Raw genomic sequence first — 23,216 nt, forward strand, 5'->3', positions numbered from 1 at the left:
TTGGCTACAAATAACCCAGACGGGGAATTGGCCTCGAGGAAGCGTCCGTTGCGGATTGGCGCTGGACAGTCGAAGGAAATTGTACAGCGGTACCTTGAGAAATGATTTAACTTCCTCCCGTGACCTTGCTTGCAAAGCAAAGCCCCCCATATCGCAAATCGTCTTCGGGTTCAAATCCGCCATCGCCTGAAACATAGCTGGGATGGTCTCCAGCATGCCCACGGCACTTGTGAGGATAAGGGGCCCAGGTAATGAATGAATGAGCAATTTAAGGTTTTGCCATTTTTTTGGGCCCGTCCACCTCGGTCACACTGACTCAAACGAGTAAGAATCGCCGTTCCTCTCATGGTTCCAGTTCCGTATTCCATCCATCCGTTTTCTCCGCCGCTTATCCTCACGAGGGTCGCGGGGAGTGCCGGAGCCTCTCCCAGCTGTCAACGGGCAGGAGGCAGGGTACACCCTCAAATGGTTGCCAGCCAATCGCAGGGCAAGTGGAGACACCCCCCCACAATCACACCTATGGGCAATTTAAAGTCTTCTTTTGGGATGTGGGAGGGCATAAGAGTGCCCAGAGAAAACCCACACTTTCAGAGGGAAAACATGGAAACTCCACACAGGAGGGACCGGGTTTGAACCCGGGTCCTCAGAACTGTGAGGCTGACGCTTTACAGCTGGTCCACCGTTCCGCCCCACTTCCATATGTTTTCACCAATTAAGACTATTGGGTACGTCAATCACTATGATTTGATCGCACAGTCGAGCATGAAAAATCACGCGCGTAAAATTGGTTATGAGTAGAAATACATAGATATTGAAATTTGTCGCTTATTTTGTGTAATCTTGACCAATGTTCCCTCGAAGCTGCGCCACTGCGCAATTGCGCACTTGTCGCACACTCTCAGCGCGCATGAAAACCGATCCAGCGCAGTGAACCACAGCCTGACGTCTTTTTTTTTTTTTTAAACATGGAAGCACAACGAGCTGCTGCTCAGCCTACTTCTACTTTCTAGTTTACCTGACACCGCCCCCCACCGCTCTTAAAGGGGTACACTCATAATTATAAACAGAACACACACTCACAACTTTATTTCTGCAGGCATGACTGGTGGACCACACCCGTAACTTTATATCTGCGGGCAAATTATGTTTTTTTTTTTTTTTTTTTTTACAAATTATGAATCAGTACGTAGTCCTGAAAAATGATGAGTTTTCTGCCCCGTTCTATGCTTTTAAGTAAGCGTTTTGATATTGTCTTTGTCAGGCGCTCCAAATTTTTTCTTGTCTAAAGATCCGAGGCTATTTGTTAGCTTGTCGCTGTCTTTTCCCGTGATGCTAGCACAATTTCTCTCCTTTTGCAAGTCAAAGCAAAACAAATGATCCAAATGATGGCTTGCATCTCAAATCAGGTCACTCGCATCTCAAGGCAGCGCTGCGGTTCCCGTGACTGTCGTATCCTAACGCAGATGAACATAGAACAAGATTTCTAATTCCACTCAGAGATGCGTATCGTGATCATTTGCTCATTTTCGTACGCCGGCTGTGTTGTCATAAGAGGGAGCGTACGTGGACTTTTCAACCGTGACGCTCATCATTAGCGGTTTGCGGGCGGCGATCTTGACGGACGGCGTTGTCTCCCGGTTGATGCGGACTTTGGTGTAATTACCTCGTCAGTCTTTATCTCAATCCCGTCCCTAAGGATCAGGACGAAGCCTCCGCGGAGGCCATGTCAATAATCCGTCCTGAAAGCCTTCCTGTGGCCCCCGTGAGCGCTGTCGATCTCTTCGGAGGGTGCATCGATAATGAGTCCCAGACTTGCGCCGTATCAGCTGGAGACGCCGCGTTTGTCCGCAGGGGAGGAGCAGAATTGCTCACTTGTCAGATGTCATCATGGGGATTTGACGCTGAATTTGAACCCTTATCTACTGCCCGGGTCAAATTTGACATCTGACAGTGATTTAAAAAAAAAAAAAAATATCCCCTAAATGTCACGATTCACCACACTAAAAAGCCATCCATCCATCCATCCATTTTCTCAGCCGCTTATCCTCACAAGTGTTGTCAGAGTGCTGGAGCCGATCCCAGCCGTCATCGGGCAAGAGGCAGGGTACATCCTGAACTGGTCGCCAGCCAATCGTAGGCCACATATAGACAACTGCACTCGCAATCCCACCTAAGGGCAATTTAGAGTGTCCAATTAATGTTGCATGTTTTTGGGATGTGTCAGGAAACCGGAGTGCCCACCCGGAGAAAAGCCACACGGGCACAGGCAGAACGTGCAAACTCCACAGAGGTGGAGGCGGGATTTGAACCCTGGACCTCAGAACTGTGAGGCGAACGCTTTACAGCTGCTCCACCGTGCCGCCTTCCTGAATATACTTTCCTAAATCACTTAACATCCCTATGAAGTGAAATCATAGCTTTGACTCTGAATATATTTTGCATTGCTTGAAGATTGACGCCAATTGCTGAAACCGTGCAACAACTGAGAACTATGTTACGGTTACTAGTGAAGCTATGGGACTCCATTTTGGTTCCGGGGCAGGGATTTGAACCCTGGACCTCAGAACTGTGAGGCCAACGCTTTACAGCTGCGCCACCGACAGCGTCCACCACCGCTGCTTTAGTTCGCAACACAGTCTGGGCAACGCAGAGCAAAGACGAGCTAGACCTGCTGCTTACGTTTACTTTTGATATTAATAGAGAAAATAAAAAAATAAATAAATGCTGTTGTTTTAAGAAGCAATAACTGTCGGAGTATGCGAATAATCGAAGAAAAAGTAGTTAAACCGGATGAGATTTTCCCTTTTCCGAGTGGGAAAGGTCCGGTCTCAAGCCAAAGTAGAAAGTGCAGGATGAGATGGTGTGTCATGTGAAAATTCCACTTTTGCACAGCCTGATCCGGGATGACACAGCACAGACAATACAAGTGCACAAAAAGCTAATTCTGTATATTAAATATCGGAGGCAACATAACATTAACCTAAAAAAAAAAAAAATTTGGGAGCGTCTCCACCCCCGTCATGGTTAGCTCGTGAGAGGCTGGCTGCTTGAAAAATAGATCTTGGGGTAAAAAAAAATGTCTGGGTACCCAGGGTGTCGGGTTTGCAGTTGTCGCCTCAGGATGGGAATGAAACCCTCGAAAGCAGCAGAAGTCTATCGTTGACTACCTGCGGCAAATGAGCTGACGTTTACGTGCTTACTTGACCGCAGACTTGCGATTCGTGCTTTGCAGAAGACAAAACACCCCAGTTTGCTTTTGCAAGTGCGAAATGATCCCAAAACATTTCATTCTCTTTCTCTTACGCCGGCTTTGCTCCTGCCTTGCACTTAGCGCCACATGAGTCTGTCGCAAGATTTGTCCTTTTGGAAAATAGATTACAGCAAAGTCTTGTCATATAGCGAAAACACGGCTTCCACGCGAGGACACGCTGTACCATGAGTGTCGTCGACAAAAATTTAGAAAACTAATGATAAACTAATATGTTGGGTGTCTGACGTCGTGTTGAGTCACGCAGAGTGTTGTAAGAGTGGACATTGAAGCCCACCTCCCAAAAAATTGAGCATTTCTCCGTTTTGTTATTCCTACATTTTATTGCATTTGTGGATTTTATATTTTGCAAGCGGTCTCTTTCTTGTAAAATACTATATCTCCGATACTTGAAGCGTATTATGACACTGCGTGTTGTGATGTGAACCAAGTTCTTGTGAGTTCTTGTCTCTTGTTCTTTGTCCCGAATGTCGTACCAGGGCAGCACCGACTGCCGGAGAAAAATTCTTTGTGTGTTTTTTACACACTTGGCTATTAAAGCTGACTCTGATTCTGATCGCAGTTGTTGCCTGCGTATTATTAGACATCCCATTTTTGCTGGTTTAATTTTTTTCGGAATAGCCGAAGCGACTGAGGCTAACCACCGTTGTTTACTTTTGTACTCTCTGACCCGCAAGGACTTTGTGGGCCAGGTCATTTCACCGCTTTCAGAGATGCTGGCGATGGCAGCAGACGGGAGAGGGTGATTAGTCGATTGTAAAACTCGAGATGTAAATAATATGAATGACGGACAGACGATTTATACGGTACATTTTAAACATTTGTTGTATTTTCATTGAAAAATGAGTCATGTAAAACTTGCCCTTTTCTCGGAAGCATTGATTGAGCGTGAGTCATCTATTTATTAATGTCATACAGGCTATTCATGATTTTAAAAAACAACAACTGTTAGTTCAAACAGTAATTTCATGAATCGTGAGAAATGATTGAGAAACGTACTGTGTGCAAAATAGATACAAATATTTAGAACGGTACGTAAAGGTTGCTCTGCTTTTGCTTGGTATTTCTGGGGGCAGGTGGGGGGGCATATGGACGTCGTGTCCGGAGAGAACAAAAGAACCTTGATCCATTTCACAAGCACAGGACCTAAGAAAAGACTTTATTACAGCAGCAGCATTCTAATCCGCCGGCTCCAGTATCAGCAGATGGATCAGGAAGCTCGCTAATAAGCCCGAAAACGGGAGCAGACTGAGATAACGGACGACCCCCGTGTTGCACGTTTCCTGAGACGTCTCGCTCTCTCCTCCCTCCCGATTTCAGGCGAGACCTCCGTCACGCGCCGGACTGAATGCGGCACAACAGTGAAACGCGTGGCCACGGAATACGCGATCGTGCCCGCGAAACGGCTACGACATCATTCTCATGGGCAACAAATGGAGCGCGCCTGACCTCGAACTTTTCTTCCGTTTTCGGCAACGGGCTGCCGGGCTGTTCGAATTATTGTTTCGATTGTTCTTGCCCGAATCGTTCTCTTTCCGAGCGGCTGTGCGACCCAGAGCGTGACCCGGCGACACCACAAACATGCTTTAGATCAGACGCCCTGCTGATCTCTAGCAGGTTTATCGGGACACTGCTGAAGCCTTGAAGAAACGTTTACTTCAGTGTTTGCGTTGGTGCCGCCATCCGCGTCGCCATTTGTCACCTTGTATTTCGGATTAGAGACGGCGGCACTGAGGGAAAACCACAGGAAGCGGAACTGGAGATAGCGGAAATGAAGCTTGGATAGGATTAGAAATGAGCTCATGAGAGGGAGGGACGGACAAAGTTGGAGGTTTTGGAGACGAGGTTCGAGAGAGAGAGAGAGCAGACTTGCATGGTTTGGACATGTCCAGAGGCCAGAGAGTGAGCGAATTGGCCGAAGGGTGACGGGGATGGAGCTACCAAGGAAGAGAAAGACCAAAGAGAAGGTTGATGGATTTGGTGAGGGAGGACCTGAGGACAGTTGGAGATGGAGAGGAAGATCCACCGGATGGGCTGAGATGGAAAAAGATGACAACCTGAGAAAGGAATCCAAAAATGGTCAACGGTGAGGCTGGATCAGAACGTGGTTCGGAGGTGCAGCTGGTCTGCCGAACCCGCCCTCCTCATGGGCGAATTGAAGACCTCTTCCGTATTTGTCCGGCGGTCAGGTGATGCTTTGCAGCCCGCCGTCTTAGGCCCCTGGCAGATAACTTTTGCAGTCGGAACTGAGAAATTATGCGCAACAGTTCTCGTGCTACAATAAGAGCGTTCAGATGGATGATGATCTCACAGGTTTACGTGCGCGTTGCCAAGTTCTGTGTCATTGTCCCGCCGTCGTGAATCACTTTTATCGGCTCCCCGAGTGTTCGACACGCGGCCTCCCCCCAGCACCGCCCCGGGGGGGGGGGGGGGTGGGGGTTGGGGTGTTGTAACAGGCTCATCAGGGTGATTTCGTCTTGGGAGACAATTGACTCTTCGTGAGGTCAGATGAGGTGTGTGGCAAGAGCGGGTCCAAATGAAAAGGAGGTTTTTGTTTTTTTTTTGTTCTGCTCTGCAGATTTGTACCCCTGCCAAATGAAAATACGGCACAATGAGGACTTTGGTTTTGCTTCCGACTTCGGTGTTCCTGTAATGACGTGGCCCCCTTGTTTCAGGCCAAGGTCAATGTGAATCATTTATGATGACAGGTCATTGATCATCTTTGCAGTGGCAATAGCAAGACTTTCACAGTACCTTCATTAATATTTATTCACTTCTCATTGATCCGGCCGCGATCGCTAAACGAGTTGCCTGCATCATTGGCAGCCTGAAGAGCGCAAAACATTTTCGAACTGGGACAACAAAGCAGTCTTGATTGGGGTTTTGTTCACATTTGACTCAATGATTAGCAAGCAGTGATGAAAGTCCTTTTGAATTTTCAAGTTTTCATGAAAATTCCTCAGGAAAATTGAGGAAAAATTGCCTAAAACGAATGCGGACGTGATTTGACAACACTGAGCGAACGCGCGTTTGAGTTTGTTGTTTTGCTTTCACGAGCGTAGCCACGTTGAGGTAACGCCCCTCCCCTCGCATTCTCATGACCTCGCCATATCTGGGAAATTTTCAAATTTCGGCGAGAACGGGGGCCACAAAGGTTGCACGTGTGCACACAAAAGGCAGAATTAATCATCGGATGTCGAGTAATTTAATAGCGTTTCGTGTTAAGTAATTCACGCGCGATCGGCCAGGCGTTAGCAACGCGTTCAAGTGGTCGTGGCCTGAGGAAAAGGACTTGAACGGAGATTTTTTTTTACATTAAAAAGGTCGACAAACCTGGTAGGTCAGTTAAACTCATATACTGTATGTATCAAAATATTAAAGGCAACTCATTATACCACGAATATTACTATATCTAAGATAGTGAGCAATCTGGTGGAGTATATTAGTACAACGCGACGTAACAAGTTAATTAATAGTTCATAGTAATTACTACAGATCAACTTCTTCTTCTCAACATGTTTTGCTGTACAGTGTAGAAATCCTGGGATATATTTTCGGGTATATTCTACTGTATAGCTATACTACAATACGCGTAATGTGGGGGGGGGGGGGGAGGACAATTTTAGATGTCTTTTTACTGAATAGTTCACTTTACCCATTTGTCATAAGATAAATGTATTTTTTCATTTTCATTTTTTTTTTATTTTTTAAAAATATTTTAATGACAAATGTGATTTTGTGCTATCCAGTGATAGGGCGATGGGGGGCAAAAAAATCTGGACTTGGCCCTTGGGGACCTTTTTTTGGTCAGGACTTAGAAATTTTGGTTTCAATTTTTGTCTGAATTTTCTTCACAGATATTGGCAGAATGCACCACAGCCATCCATTTTTTCAAATGTTTTACGGGGGGTGCCCCCAGACCCCCCCCAAGCAGGACTTTGCACATCTGGTGCTCGCATTTGTATTTTCAGGAATTTTCAGGAAAGTCCACTTTCATCTCTGAGTAAATCAGGCAGACCGGACGTTGCAGAGGAAAAAATTGGAATTATGAGCGGAAGACTCAAAATTGCCCCTAGGTGAGAAGGCGAGTGTGAATGGTTGTTTGTGTGTATTTGTCCTGTGATTGGCTGGCGACCAGTTGAGGGTGTACACCACATCTCACATATTAGCTTGGACTGGCTCCAGCATACCCGCGACCCCCCCCCCCCGGTGAGGATAAGCGGCTCAGATAATGGATGGATGGATCACTTCAGCCGATGTACTGGGGACTATTTTATGCTTGCCGAGTTGTTATTTATCTTAAACTCGGAGCTTTGTCCTGATTTATGAGCCCCGGATGAAAGCAAGCGGCCTTGATTAATTGACGTGTCCCCACTTAAGAGGTCTTCAGCGCTTGCAGCCTCGTGAATCCATTTTTCACGTCCTCTTTCCCTGCCTCAGGTACGACCAGACCGCCTAGAGCGGGAGAGATCTCCGGGACGGACTATAACTTCGTGTCCGTCGAGGAGTTTTTCTCTCTGGAGGGGTCGGGGGCGCTACTGGAGAGCGGAAAGTTTAAAGGTAAGACCGGTCGAGGGATGGCAGCGAGCGCTACCGTAATACTGAATATACGTACAGATATGTACTCCGTGAAGGCGGCGGATGTCGTGTCGCCGCTCACCTTGGAAGGTTTTAAAAGTTACGAGCTCATTTGTAAAAAAAAAAAAAAAAAAAAATACGGGTATTTGTGGTAAAAATGTAAGGAATAAAAGTACAAAGTCACCAGAAGAAAAAATATCCAAAGTATGGATACCAGAAAAATCGACCGAGTTACAGCAAAGCAAATTTACTCATATAGCGGGTTTCATACACAGGGTAATTCAATCTGATTTACATGATTAAAAGCAAAAAAAAAAAAAAAAAAAAAGCCTCTAAATATACTTAAAACAAAACAAAAATGAAAACAGCTTACAGTGCAAGAAACCGTTCTAAAAATTGTGAAAAATGAAGAGTTTTTAACCCGGACTTGTCGCTGACGTGACTTCTCTTGGCAACTTCTTCCATTTACGTGCGGCTTGTCGGCTAAACGCTGCTTCGCCACCTTTGCTTTGGACTCTGCACTATTGGACCTGTTTCTGCCCATCTCAGAGCTCTACCGGGTTTATATTCCATTAGCATTTCCTTCATGTATTCAGGACCTAAACCATTATTTAGTCGGGATTAACAAAAAAAAAAAAAAGGAAAAATGTGCCAAAAGGATTTTCATATTGTAAATTACAAAACAGACCACTTGATCCGCAGAACTTTTGGTCCGGCTTAGTGTCCCGCGCCTGACTGAAACTGTCGCCCGTATCAGCGTCCGTCATTTCTGATACTTTTAAGAGTAGCGATGCGCTTCGATCACTTTACCCCCCACTCACGTGCGAAAGCGACGGACGGACGCGTAGCTTCGGCTAAGAAGTCGGGACCAGCGGCTTTGTGTCCCGCCGTCCAATGTTGACATCGTCCATGGAAAGGTGACCTTTTCTTCAGAAGCTGCGACAGATTCATACAAGTCACCGGATTTTCATAGGCTGTGTAATAACATTTTTTTTTTTTTTTTTCACGGATATACTACAAAGTTTTGCATCGTCATTTTATCTCTTGTAGTTTTGAAGCAGAGGTCGGTGAAAGTCACAACTCTTAACCGTCAAGTTCTGGCTCGGTCAAAAGTTACTGAAGCAAAAATCAAGGCAATTCCCTGCCAAATTTCAAGCCAGGTGATGATGTGGTGTTATAACCATTTAATTAATGGATATTCAACACAAACGGTGCATCAACACATGTAGACAGACAACGTAACCAAATGAAAACATACCTGTCTTCTTTGTGTATTTACTGTCATTGGTTTGTGATAATTTACAGTATGTCTGCATGCCTTATTTTGCCTTCAGTTGGCTAACATGCACACAACAGAAAAACTAGCATTAACATTATGCCTCTGCCTTGAAGTCCTGCATTTTGGTCTGCCCCTGCACCGGTGGAACGAATGCATGAAATCACGATGCACAAACTGTGGATTATTTTTTAACCATTATATTCAGTTATTTTATTAGTGTGTGTTCTCATAAATTACAATCAGAAATGAACAAAGCAGTTCAAGTCCAAGTCAAAAATATTAAACGAAAGAACTTCCTCAGTAATTAATATGTGGTTAGCCATTTGCCACGTTTAAATTTGGGCCCCAAAATGTATTTTTCACTGCGGCTTTTATAGAAATTAAAGTCTATTATTTTGCCGTCTTTTCTTTTGTCATCTTAAATGTGTTTTGTCACTTAAGAGCTCCTCCTTTTATCCACCCAGCTTTTGTTTTCGGGTTTCGTCAAATGTACTACCGATATTTTTCCGTGTGTACTCCCGGTCGCATCTGCCAAGGCAAGACGTGGCTGTGTTTGTCTCAGGGAATTACTACGGCACGCCTCGCCCCGTTCACGTCGGCACCGACAGCCCCCCCATCACCTACCAGGAACACCGCAAGCTCCTCAGAAAGTTTCGCACGCGCAGCAAGTCGCTCAGCCACCTGGAGAAAGCCGTGAGCGAAGCGGAGCGCGGCGACGAGGACCTGGGCCTCCGGGGCAAGTACCACCCACGATCTGAAGCGCTGACCTACATTTCAATCATCAATTACAATGATAATGATTGATTTATAACAACACTTTAGCGATACTCTCAAACGTGCGGTATATACTTTTGATTCTTCTAAAAAAAAAAAAAAACCACACAAATGGTGCAGCATTTTACTGTCGCTTACTTTTCTGTAGTTATGAAAGTCATCTTCGATTGTGCCTTCATGACTGTATTTTGCTACCCCCTGGTGGCCGAGTCACACACAGCATAAGTCGCAATGAATTATTCATGATGCCCAAACGTTAATTCTTTTCGATACATGTCATTATGTTCATGTGTATTTTGAATATCTATTTTTGTAGTAAAGCAAAGCAAAACAAATTTATTTGTATCGCGCATTTCATACACAATCACATCATGAAAGGCATTTGAAAGCAAAGAGATAAAACATATAAATCGGGATAAAAATGACAAGCAAAATATTTTTTAAAAAGACAATTAAAACCGCATACAGTGCAAGTAAATATGATCAAAAAGTGGGCATATTCTAAAAAGCATGAGAAAAAACTGAAGAGTTTTCAACCTGGATTTAAAAATATTCACACTTGGGGCTGACCTCACCTCTGTTGGCAACTTTTTCAATTTCTGTGTGCAGCATAATCGCTAAATGCTGCTTCACCATGTTTGCTTGTTAGTAGCGTAAAATTATAGAATGCAGTTTTCCATAAAAACTGTCAGAAACAGTTTTTGGTTGCAGGTTTTGCTGCTTGTTTTTGGCGAGGCTGGAACAGATGAATGGCATTTCCACTCATTTCAATGGGGAAAGAAGATTTGACATACACGTGCCTCGAGTTGCAAGTGCGCCAACAGAACAGATTCAGCTCCTTAGTCAAGGCGCCATTGTTTATTGGGGTTTTTTTTTTTTAGATGAATTCATTGACCGAATTTATTGAAGATTTTCACAAGAAAAGCTGAATTGTGAACTGTCCCGGATGGTGCGCTCAAAATGCAGGACGACCCGTCGTGTGCGTTTTAAATGAATCGATTATTAGTTGCGGCTTCATTGATTGGCCGAGGTCGGGCTGCCCTCAGGCCAAGTCAAGCGCGAGGTTAAGTCCTGCGATTCCTTAAAGGGGCGGAAGGGCAAATGAAATAAAATGGCGTCTCGAAAGGCAGCAGATTGTGTAACGTCCGCCCGGTTCCCCGTTTTTAATTTTGAGTGCGCATTTGATCGCTTGCTGATTGAGCCCCGCAAATCCGGCTGAGGCGGTCATGGAGCCAAGTCGGATGGGGTGGACCCTTTTACTCTTTGCTATTAGGTTATTATATTGTCTTATTATTCATTCATTCATTCGTTATCCATGCCACTACACCCTGAACTGGTCGCCAGTCAGTCGCAGGGCAGATATCGACACCATCACTGACCGGGAATCGACCCCGCGCTGCCCGCACCAAAGTCAGGCGTGTGTAACACTACACCATCAGTGACTGCTTACGTTATGATATATTACCAAGTTATTATGTTGTTATTATGAGTCTTCCTGAATGCTACTATCCACTGGTCAGGCTCTGAAATTTCAAAACCTGCCCCATTATTATCTATCCATCCATTTTCCGAGCCGCTTATCCTCACAAGGGTGCTGGACCAAATCCTGTCATGAGCAAGGCTTGGCCACTGCCAAGAGGGGCGTGGCCTGGCCAGGTTTCCCATCCGGACTGTAATTAGACAGACATTGAAGTTGGACTTTTTGTCACTGGCATTTGCCAGTTCGTTGCCTTGCGTTAGTGAGTTGCATTCACTGCCTGTGGGACTCTCCGCTTCTACGCGTAAGTTAGAGTAACCCTAGTCACAGGGATTCCGTGCCCTTTTGTTTGATCCTTTCATTTTGAGTTAGTTAGTTTGCTTCAGAGTCATCGAACCCTTTCTGTAGGTCTTTTGGATTCCGCCTAGCCTAGCGTTTCTGTGCCTATGCCTTGTCGGACCGCTACACCGTGTATGACCCAGTTTCCGGAAAAAACCACATTGGACATTATGCCTCTGCCTCGAAGTCCTGCGTTTGGCTTGACACTGTCCCAGCTATCTTCGGACGGGATCCAGGCTGGTCTCCAGCTAACCGCAGGACACACAGAAACAGACCACATGTCGTATGCACAGTCGCACCTACGGGCAATTTAGAGTCTTCGGTCGACCTACCAGGCGTGTTTTGGGGATGTGGTAGCAAACCGGAGTATCTCGAGAAAACCCAGGCGAACGTGGAAACCTCGCAGAGGGGCCTATCTGGGGCAAGATCACAACACTCGCAGGCTTGTTTTTTGTTACAAACTTGGCTAACGAAGCTAAAAATGCAAATGAAAACTCGAAATTGTTGCTTTTTGTTTTTTCGGGGTGGGCGGTCGGATTCGAAGCACTTCTGGACGGCCGTCCCCTTTGAAACGGTTCATTAGAGATCGGTCCAAGAGGAACGGGGTCGTCTCTCTTCACTTTCCTGAAAAGCGTGTGGGTCGGCGAATCGGCGTCGACCCGAGCTTAACGTGGTTTAGATCCACCTTGAAGGACGTCTACAAGGACAATTAGGCACAAAAATAGATGCTCCAGTGTGCATGCACAGTCACACACCGCCTGCCTCTTGAGACCCAGTTGGAAATCGACAGAACCGCTGACCTCGGGTCTTTTCAGCCTCTGCACGAAATGCCGGCATCAGGTTTTTCCTGCGTGTGTTTCCAGACCGAATTTCCCCTCGTTTTTTTTTTTCAACCCGTCACCCTTCCCGCAGGTGGACGTCGCCCACCCGGGGGGCGGCGGGCGTCAACCGACGGGGTCGGGTGCGTCCTGGAAAACGGGTTCCTCGGCAACGGCGCCGCGGCGGATCGCTGGGAGCAGGCCTTCAGCGACCCGGGAGGCTGCCTCTACGTGGAGTGAGTGCTTTCGTTTCAATCCAAGGGATGCGCTCTTGTCAGCCGCAACCTGATGAAGTCAACCATCAATACACAAAGTATACAGAAGTACTTTGAGATACCCGAGACCCAAACCAAACTTTTTCCAGGGTCGGACGATTTTTTTCTGCTTCGACTTAAGGTACGAGCTCTGCGTGGCGACGGTTGAACGTGACTCAACTCCGACTCGACTCGCGCAACATTTTAGCGGTTAGCAAACAAAAAGGCTTTAATCGCTTCACGTTTATTGTCAAAGCGAATTACGCCTTCTGCCTTGCTTTGCCTTAGCTTAGCTTAATGCTAACAAACGACGCAAAATGCGAACAAATAGCATTGTGTCGTGGTGTTATAAACCTTTTAAGCAGCAAATATTTGAAAACAAACAATGGGGCAACACATGAATACCGACAATATCACAATACTCACCGGCATATATCCTTTAACATCTGTGAGTAATAGCTAATATTACTGTGATTACTGAGGAGTCTCCATGTAGCTATAAATCCATATACAATATATACTGTATATTATGCACTCATACATCAGTACCAGTATTGTCACAAAAGAAAAAGGCCTGTTTACCACCATTTCCGGCCTACAAGGCGTGACTTTTTTCACACGCTTTCAACCCTGCGGTTTATGCGGTGATGCGGCATTAGCGCGATGTTAGCTTTAGTGCAGCGCTAGCGTTAGCGCAGCTGGTTATAGGCCTCGGTACACAGAAAGAGTCCGTTTACTGTCATTTCTGGCCTACAAGCCGCGACTTTTTTCACACTTTTTCAACCCTGCGGCTTATGCGGCGCTAGCGTTAGCGCGGGGCTCTTTCTGTGTATCAAGGCTTACAACCAGGTGCACTGTGTAGGTCGGGAATTACGGTAATTAAGGCCAAAATCTGATTAATCTACATTGTACATAATTGTGGAATCAATGAACGTTTATACTGTATAATTATTAACAAGCGCAGTTTTTGTCTTTAAAAAGCCGTAAATGCAATTTTATTTTAGCGTTTTTTTTTTCGGGGAAGGAGAGAACAGATGAATGGAATTTCCATTCATTTCAATTGGAAAAGAATATTTGAGATGCATCATCTGAACCCGTCGGTCAAGGCACAACTGTACAAATGTTTTCTTTTAGAGAAGCGGTGAAAATACCCCCGAAATGTCTCCCCAAACTCTGCGTTTTGGACACGGTTACATACCCCCCCCCCCCAACCCCTTCGCCGTTGTTTTTTTTTTTTTTGGTCCAGGCTGCCGTGTGTCTGCGTGCGGTGCGGGCAGTGCGTTGATGCTTCTTTTCATTTAGTTTCCGCTTTGTCTCCAAAAAGCCACAAGAGGACCAGCTGGCAGAGTCCTCGAGCCGCGAGCGGGGAGCCGGTCTACAAAACCCAATGTGAGCCCTCTTTGTGTCTTCCCTTTCGCTGCCACTTTTGCACGTCATTACCGGGCCACCGGCGCCGCGGCGTAAACGACGCTGCATATTTGTCGAGTACGGAAATAACAGCCGCAAGGCAGCTGCTCGAAGTCAAATGAGACGCGGGGAGATTTTCGGCTCGACCCGAGCGATTAAGGCCGAAAGCTCGGCGCCGGTGGCGCGGCGCCAGGCCCGTGCGGGCGCAAAATATTCTATGGGGCGGGATTTTTCTCCCTTTTTTTTCCGTCTAGGTCTAGGAAACCCCTGACCGCCTCCCGGCTTCGAGCCCGGTGGCAGGGTCAACACGTACGCTGTCGGTCATGTGACGGGCGCCGTTATCACGTGATCTGCTGCAGAAAGCGATGGAAAATTTCGGGTAAATTGGTGAACCCCAACACGGGGAATGAGCGACACCCCCACGGAAATGTTTTGACTGTAATCGGTTGATGGCAAAAGCACGACTTGTATTTAAAATGAAAGTCCCCACTTGAATACCGTCATTTTCGGCCTACAGAGCGCACCCGATTATAAGGCTCACCCAGTACGTTTGTAAAGGAAATACCATTTGGTACATACATACATACGCCGCACGTGTGTAAAAGCCGCAAGTCCCCACATTGAAACACGAAATATTTACAAAGACTGTACACAGAAAGACTTTTCAAAGTTTTAATACCTTAGCTTAGTTTAACGTGGAAACAACACGGTAGCACGAACAGGCTGGTAAAAAACAAAAAACAAAAAAAAAAAAAAACAGCCGTGGCAACACGGTAGCACAGTGCTAACAAGGCCGGTTAAAAAAACATACCTAAATCACTGAGACGCGACAGCAACATGCTATCACAGCGCTAACACTAGCGCAGTGCTAACAGGTCCTGTTAAAAAAAACATACATAAATCACTGAGACACAGCAGCAACACGCTAGCGTGGTGCTAATGCTAGCGCGGCGCTAACAGAGCTGGCTTAAAAAAAAAAACATATCGGTAAAAATCACTGAGACACGGCAGCAACACGCTAGCACAGCACTAACACTAGCGCAGCGCTACCAGGGCTGGATTAAAAAAAAAAAAACATACCAGTAAAAATCCCTGAGACACGGCAGTAACACGGCAGAAACACACTAGCATAGTGCTACCACTAGCGCAGCGCTAACAGGGCCGGTAAAAGTCACTTCCTCGCCACATATATTCCACCGGTCTCACGCTTACCTTTTCCGCTCGAGTGCCGTTAGAAAAAAATGCACAAATGAGCCGCATCACCGCATTAGACGCGGGGTTGAAAGCGTGGGGAAAAAAGTTGCGGATTATCGGCCGAAAATTACGGTATATGCGCTGCCGGTCCCGGGCGCCAAGATGGCCACAAAGTGATGTGGGAACTCGCAAACTGTGAATCGTGAACAAACTCCAGTAGTACGAACGGGCCAGACCGCAATTAGCAAAAATTTGGCGATACAATATAAACCCATCCATCCATTTTCTTTGCCGCTCATCCTCACGAGGGTCACGGGGAGTGCTGGAGCCTATCCCAGCTGTCAAGGGGCAGGAGGCGGGGCACACCCTGAACTGGTCGCCAGCCAATCGCATGGGACATAGAGACAAGCGGTCGCTCTCACAATCACACCTATGGGCAATTTAGAGCGTCCAATTCATGTTGCGAGTTTTTGGGATGTGGGAAGAAACCGGAGTGCCCACCCGGAGAAAAGCCACCCCGGCACAGGGAGAACATGCAAACTCCACACATGCGGGGCCGGGATCGAACCTGGGTCCTCAAAACTGTGAGGCCGACACCGTGCCGCCCGATACAATATAAATGATGATCAAATTTTAAGGTCATTGAACAATTTCCAAAAATTCCCAAAAATGTATCCAATTAATAATTGCATTGAGGGCATTACAATACCTGAACTGCGTGTTTTTTTTTCTTCTTCCCGAATGCATCTGAAGCTGACAAATTAATGAAATTTTCAGAACAAAAAATGAAAAAAATGGGCCTAAAGTGACGACCGACCCCTGCCTTGCAACGTCCCAGCGCACTTGTGTGAAATCTTTCGACAAGATGATGTCGAATTATGTATTTTCTTTGTTCTTGAACTTTCCACCTTCTCGCCCAAAGTGAGCTGGGCATGGACTCCGGCTCAGCCCTAACCCCGATGAGGATAAGCGCCACGGAAAATGGATGGATGGCTTCAATTATGTGCACGAGAAACTTAGTCAAGTATTTCCGGGAAGTGCCATCTGGCGCACTTTGACCCCCCCCCCTCCCCCCCAAGCCATTAAGTCGCACAAACTAAAACCGTTTTGCTGCTCTTTGGTGCCGACGCAAGGCCCATCGCCATAAAAAAAAAAGAAGATATTTTGTTTTTTTTTTTTCTTCCTTGGCTTTCTTTCCAGGGTTCACCGAGCACCCGGAGGAGCTTCGGGGCTTTCTCGTGCGGACGCGTCTGATCAAGGGCGTCAGGGGCTTCGGCTTCAACATCGTCGGGGGCAGCAAGCCGCGGGAGTTCCTCCAGGTCTACAGCGTGACTTCGAGCGGACCCCCGGACCTCCAGACAGGTGACTGCATCGTCGTGCGCAGGACCGATTTACACCGCCACCATCCGAATTTAGTTCTACCTTGATTTATTTTTTTTATTATGGTTAGTTTATTATTGGACTTGTGTTTTTAAATGGTAAACTTTCCCCATTGGTGGGGGGGGGGGGAATGTTGGTAATCCATTGTAACCCCTCCGAAACACACCAGCGTTTTTGAAAAAAAAAAAAATTTTTTTTAAATTAAAAAAATGGCAGATGGTAATAACATTATCAAATAATACGTCAACAAACCTTTCCGGGCGGCACGCAAGTTCACCTTCACTGAATTTCGAGTAGCCGGAAGTTGTGAAGTTCACTGCTGCCACCTGGCGGCGTAACGCCCGAAGGCCGCTTTTTAGTTCAATTCTAGATTGCGACACAAAATGAAAAATATCGGCCAAGCCACTGCTTATTGGAACTCCAAGTTGGGCACTTGTCATAAAAGGTATGTTCAATATATATATATATATATATATATATTTTTTTTTCAGCCGAACTGTCTGACAATTTCCAAGCATAAGCATAAAATTATCTTAAAATCTAAGACTCCTATAGTTATGGTGCACTTAATGTTGTGCTTGAGAATATGTTTTTTGGGGGGGAGAAATTTTGTGCACAAAAATGTCATATTAATAGCGGTGTCTCCACTTAAGAGGTGACTCGAATTTGAGTTTTTCCAGATATGAACCATATCCCTTGGACAATTTTTTTTGGACTGAAACTGAATGTTAAAAAAAAAAAAAATGGAGCTACAAAGGCTAGCGAAGTTCACGATAAGCAGCAGTTTGGTAGCTAGTCGACAGTTATTAAAAATAATATAAAAAAAAAAACAAAACTCCGACTCTAATGGCTTTCTTTAATTGCCGCTCCCAGTTGAACTTTACTGTAAAGTTTGTGTATTTGACCAAATCGCGTGAATTTTTCAGATGAAAATCTGCTAGCTTCATGCTAACACGCAAGGAAAAGCGCCGTGGAAGGGCTAACAAAACTAGCATCAAAGTTGCAGTAATTTTAAACATTGAAGCAATTAACCCTTTAATTATGTTGTTACAGTATGTGTTCAATTACAATGCACTTTACCATGTAGCACTGTGGAAATGCATATAGTAATAATAGCATTATTAAATTGAAGGTACATAATCAGTTTATGCATCGTGATTACAGTAACTTAGTGCAGCTTCTTCTGGTGGGTATGGCTTGGCCACCGAGGGGCAGTATAATGCAGTCATGTAGCCACAAATGAAGAAGACTTTCACAACAACCGTGAATGGCCCAGTAAACCGCAGTAATATTGACCATTTTCACTGGATAACTAGTACATGCCTGTGAGTATTGGCACATTGTATGTCTACATGTGTTGCTGCAGCATTTTGTTCAAATATCATTTGGCATTATGCCTCTCAGTATTGGTATATTGTATGTCTACATGTGTTGCTGCAGCATTTTTGTTCGAATATCATTTGGCATTATGCCTCTCAGTATTGGTATATTGTCTGTCTACATGTGTTGCTGCAGTATTTTTTTTCACCGATCATTTGGTATTATAACACGGGGCCATAGATGTCGTTTGTTAGCCCGTCTATGGTGCTTCTTATTAGCATTAAGATAGTGAGGGCCTTTTTGTTCAACTTGTTAGGTTGTATTTAATGCAAATTCTCTGTTTTATGTTTAGCTTGGTTGTAAACGTCAACTGGGAGTGGCATTAAATATAATCACATTAAATTTTTTTTAAAATATTGTTCAGTATGATCCAAATTGTTGCTTGTTGTGGAGTCGAGTAAAGTTCACGGCCGGCAAACCAAGCTTGCATCTCGAATTTTTGCTCGGGGGTCAAAGCAAAAAGAACGCCAACGGGCGGTCGCTGGTATCTCAAGGCACGGCTGCGATCATTTTCAAATCTTTTCAACGAAAATGGATCATTTCGCACGGCACGCTCATCCGTAAAAGAAACACGGCTCAGCAGCCGACCGTGCAGTGTGAGGACTTGAAATTCTGTATCGTATCGACGGCTGAACATTTTGTATCTCTGTCAAACACTTCAGGATTATACTGGAAATTGCTGATCTCCTGGAGCAAGTGTATATCATAATCAGTCCTTAATCCCCCCCCCCCGGGTACCGCGCTCTAATCCGGCTATCATATCACGCACATACGCAACGGTACGCGTGGATCTGACCGACGTACGTAAACGCGCTCAGCGCGGAAACGTCGGCGACGGCCACCGAAGGGAAGCCGAGCGCAGACGGCCCGCGGGGACCGATCGCGCCGATATCTGTTAATGGGGCCGCGATTGAGGATTAGCCGCTTGGCTTGTCCGCGCGAAACGAGAACGGCGACGGCCTATTTAGCGGCCACGCCATCAAAACGGAGTCGCGCGTCTAAACGGCGGCGGAGTAAATTGCCTTCTTCCGGAGTTACGAGAGCAAAATGTCGTAACGTTCTTGAGAAGCAGAACAAATTGAGACGATTCTGTGTATCCGTGTCCAATCTGATAAAAATGCAATGTATCAAATGGGATTATCCATGGTAAATTCCAACTCACTTTGTCTGCTATTTGCATCGATTTGATGATCTTAAACATTAAATTTAGGAAGCTGTGCAAAAAAAAAAAAAAAGAAGAATTTGAGAAGGGGGTAAACAGTGTGCTGCGCGTGCACGGGAAGTTAACAGTACGACAATTTAAAGCCCCTCTGTCGTGAAATGGATAATTTTTAGTATGTTATTAATGGAAAAAAAAAAACGGCAGCCGTCATGGACCCATCCATTTTTTTCACCACACAACATGATTTTGACATATATGTCGCTCCCGCCATGAAAATCCTCTCGATGTATTTCTATTCGAGAAGAAGCAGGAAGTGATGTACAGGGCAGTAGCGCACTCAAGTGGTCTCGTCTGTTTCTACTCGTTTTACCTGCTGGAAGGGAGCTCGTTGTTCCTTCGTGTTAGCCTAAATGCCGGCTCGCTGTATTGCTGGATATTGTTCGAACGCTCCGGAGGACGGATTCACTCTTCATACTTTTCAAAAAGACCCGGTTCGTCGTGAAAAGTGGATTGCACGGGTGCAGAGGACGAGAGCTTCGTGGGTTCCAAATTACAGGGAGTTGTGTATACAGCTACTAAAAAAAACCAAGAGTTGGGGGTAGGGGGTGGGACATAATCCTCTCAGAGTATAACAAAAGATCTGTTTATGTAAGGCAGGGCTGACAAATGTGTTGATGTACCTGTCGGCGCCACCCGGGTGGCTCGTGCTTACTGTCTGGGAGGCTGTTGTAAGTTAGAAGTGATCCGCATATCATCTAAATATGGCTCGAAATGAAACGAAACAATCAGGTAATATTGCCCTGGTCACTTCGCTCGATTGGCTTCGGCCGGGGTGGCTCACACGTACTGTCTGGAAGTTTGTTGTATGTTAGAAGTGATCTGCACGTCGTCTAAATGTGGGTTGAAACAAAACGATACGGTAATATTGCCCCGGTCTCTTCACTCGATTGTGTCCGCGGCGGACGACTTCAGCCGGGCTGGCTCATACATACTGTCTGGGAGTCCGTTGTTAGTTCAAAGTGATCCGCGTATCATCTAAATATACCTCAAAAGGATAGGGTGATAACGCCCCAGTCACTTCACTCAATTGTGTCCGCAGTGGACAGCTCGGGCCTGGGGTGACTTGTCGCGACGCCACCCGGGTGGCTCATACAAACTTTCTGGGAGTCTGTTGTAAGTTTGCGGTGATCCGCATATCATCTAAATATGGCTCGAAACGGTATTGCCCCGGTCACTTCACTCGAAGAAAGTAAAAGCGTCATCTTTCCATCGTCAAGTCACCGCCGTTGCGTCTCTTTGTGTTTTCGCAGCGGACATTCTGGTGTACGTCGATGACCTTTGCGTGTTGGGGGTGTCGCACAAGAAGGTGGTGGAGATGCTCAAGTCCATACCGGTGGGCCACAGTGTGGACATCGCCGTCAGGAGAGGATACCCCATGCTGTACAACCCGGACGGGTGCCCCAAACACAGCCCCGGCGAGGACCCCGTCCTACTTCCCACCACCTCGCAGCCTGAGCCCCTTCACCATCTATCCCGCCGCCTGACGCCCAGTCCCCACGGCCATCTTTTTAACGGGCTCCACGCCGATTACTTGGAGCCCGGCGGGATTCTGGACGCCAACGGCAACGCCAGCCGTCGGTCCTCATTGAGACGCTCCAGTTTGAGCAACACCGCCTCTCCGCCCCTTACGCGCCCGCCGCGTTCCTTGAGAAGTTTAGCCCGGCTGCAGTCGCTTGAGCCGACGTTTGCGAGCCAGAGTGACAGCGAAGTTGTCTCTGCTATCGGTTCACACAGGTAAATAAATACACACCCAGTGGGCTAGCAATAGCCAAAGTCCACAAACGCAAGACACCCCACCCTAAAAGGGGGTTCCAATTATGTCGAGATGCCACGAGAGAGTCATAAAGTCATTCAAAGTCACAGATACTGCAGTGTAGAACATGAACACGGCAGCCCCAAGTGGAGAAAAAGAATACCGTAATTCCCGGCCGACAGAGCGCACGTGGTTACAAGCTTCACCGAGTACATTTGTAAAGGAAATACCATTTGGTACATGCACACGCCGCAGCTGTCTAAAAGCCCCAAGTGCCCACATTGAAACCCGCATTGAAATGCGAAGAAAGAAGAAAGACCGTACACAGAGAGAGTTTAACGCTAGCGCCACGGTAGTGCCAACGCCAGCACCGCACTACGGCTAGCACTAACGCTAGCGCCGCACTAGTGCTAATGCTAACAGAGCCGGCTAAAATAAAACTTCCCGGTAAATATCACTGAGACACGCCAGTAACACAGCAGTAACACGCTAGCGCAGCGCTAACAGGGCCGGTAAAAGTCACTTCCTTGCCACATATATTCCACCAGTCTCATTCTCACCTTCTCCGCTTGAGTGCCCCCATGGGGCCGTTGGGGAAAAAAAGGGCAGAAATTAGCCGCATCACCGCATAAATGAAAGCGTGTGGGGGAAAAAAGTTGCGGCTTGTAGGCCAGAAATTACAGCACAATAATTTGTATCGGTATCATGCATCGAGCTTTAAAATATATACAGAGTGAAATAAATATAATGTTTGCTACTTCACAGATTTTTATCTTTCGCATGGTTTTCTGGAGTGTAACCCCGCTGACAAACACGGGACTACTAATCCGTGAACAGCAAAGCCAGGACGGGAAGGAATTATGATTATGATCAACATAAGAGTCAATAAGTAATGTGGAAAAAAGAGACTAATTTGCGAATAATTTTCTTTCGTCAGGGCATCAATGATTCGTAACCACAACAACAACTCCCTGTCCACACCGCAGCATCCTTTACGTTACGGCAAGTCCTCGGAGAGCGACCTGTCCACTTGCGCGCTGCCCCTCCCCCAGTCGCCCCAAAGGCCCTCGTCCTCGCCGGGCGGCTCCCGCGGCGCTCACGCCCGCCTCTTCAGACCGCAGCCCTCTCACCTCCGACCTGGCCCGACGCCCGAGAGCCCCCGCCGACGCCCGAGAGCCAGCTCCGACGGTTTTGGCGGCGACGGCGGCCCCGCGGCCGGTCCCGGCAAGATGTCGTCCCCTGGCGGCGGACTCGCCGGGTTCACCGGTGGCGAGCTGGTGCCGGTGGCTTTGGCGCAAAGCGAAGCGGACAGAGGTCTGGGGTTCAGCTTGATGGCGAGCGGGCCGGGAGGCGGATCGACCGTGGTCAGGAGAGTCTGGGACAGGAAGCAGTGCAACACCCTGCAGCCAGGGGACGCTGTTGTCAAAATAAACGGAGCTGACGTCCAGAGTCTCAGCCTTGCTCAGGTAAAAACTTTTCTTCAGCCAATGCTGGCGACGAGGAATGGCGCCATCCGCGCTCTTTACTTTTTCGGTTTCTCACATTTTCAACCAAATGCTAACCAAGTTGCACATCTTTGGACGGTGTTTGATAGCTGTATATTGAAAACTAAAATATGATATTGCCATCTGAAGGCCCTTTTTTCTCTCCTCTAGTTTTGAGGTGACACAAAAGTCGAAAGAATGAGCATCAAAGTCACCGTTTGCTCTTTAAATAAAAAAATCTTCAGTGTTTTGGGTTTTGGGTCAAACCAACCCATCTTGTGCTGCTAATGACTAAAGAATGGAACTTTTTCTGCTGCGAGGAAAATACCGTAATTCCCGGCCTACAGAGCGCAGCTGGTTACGAGCCTCACCGGGTACATTTGGAAAGGAAATACCATTTGGTACATGCTCACGCCGCAGCTGTGTGAAAGCCGCAAGCCCCCCATGTGGAAACGAGATATTTACAAAGACAGACGGTACACAGAAAGAGTTTAGCGCTAGCCCTAGCACTAACACTAGCACCACGCTAACGCTAGCGCCGCGCTACTGCTAACAGGGCCGGTTAAAATAAAACCATCACTGAGACACGCCAGTAAAACAGCAGCAACA

The 23,216-nt window shown here is 46.6% G+C and overlaps 1 protein-coding gene across 1 annotated transcript in view; it reads left to right on the forward strand.

Moving 5' to 3' along the window:
• Window positions 1–23,216, forward strand: part of LOC133495619 (membrane-associated guanylate kinase, WW and PDZ domain-containing protein 1) — a 50,970-nt gene that overhangs the window by 11,965 nt on the left and 15,789 nt on the right. The window contains exons 3-9 of the mRNA XM_061810489.1: window positions 7,709–7,828; window positions 9,688–9,861; window positions 12,628–12,769; window positions 14,112–14,176; window positions 16,589–16,750; window positions 20,621–21,104; window positions 22,061–22,589. Of these exons, the coding sequence (XP_061666473.1) occupies window positions 7,709–7,828; window positions 9,688–9,861; window positions 12,628–12,769; window positions 14,112–14,176; window positions 16,589–16,750; window positions 20,621–21,104; window positions 22,061–22,589 (1,676 nt within the window). The remainder of the gene's footprint in view (window positions 1–7,708; window positions 7,829–9,687; window positions 9,862–12,627; window positions 12,770–14,111; window positions 14,177–16,588; window positions 16,751–20,620; window positions 21,105–22,060; window positions 22,590–23,216) is intronic.

Source organism: Syngnathoides biaculeatus, chromosome 2 (genome assembly GCF_019802595.1).
Source record: "Syngnathoides biaculeatus isolate LvHL_M chromosome 2, ASM1980259v1, whole genome shotgun sequence".
Classification (NCBI taxonomy): domain Eukaryota; kingdom Metazoa; phylum Chordata; class Actinopteri; order Syngnathiformes; family Syngnathidae; genus Syngnathoides; species Syngnathoides biaculeatus.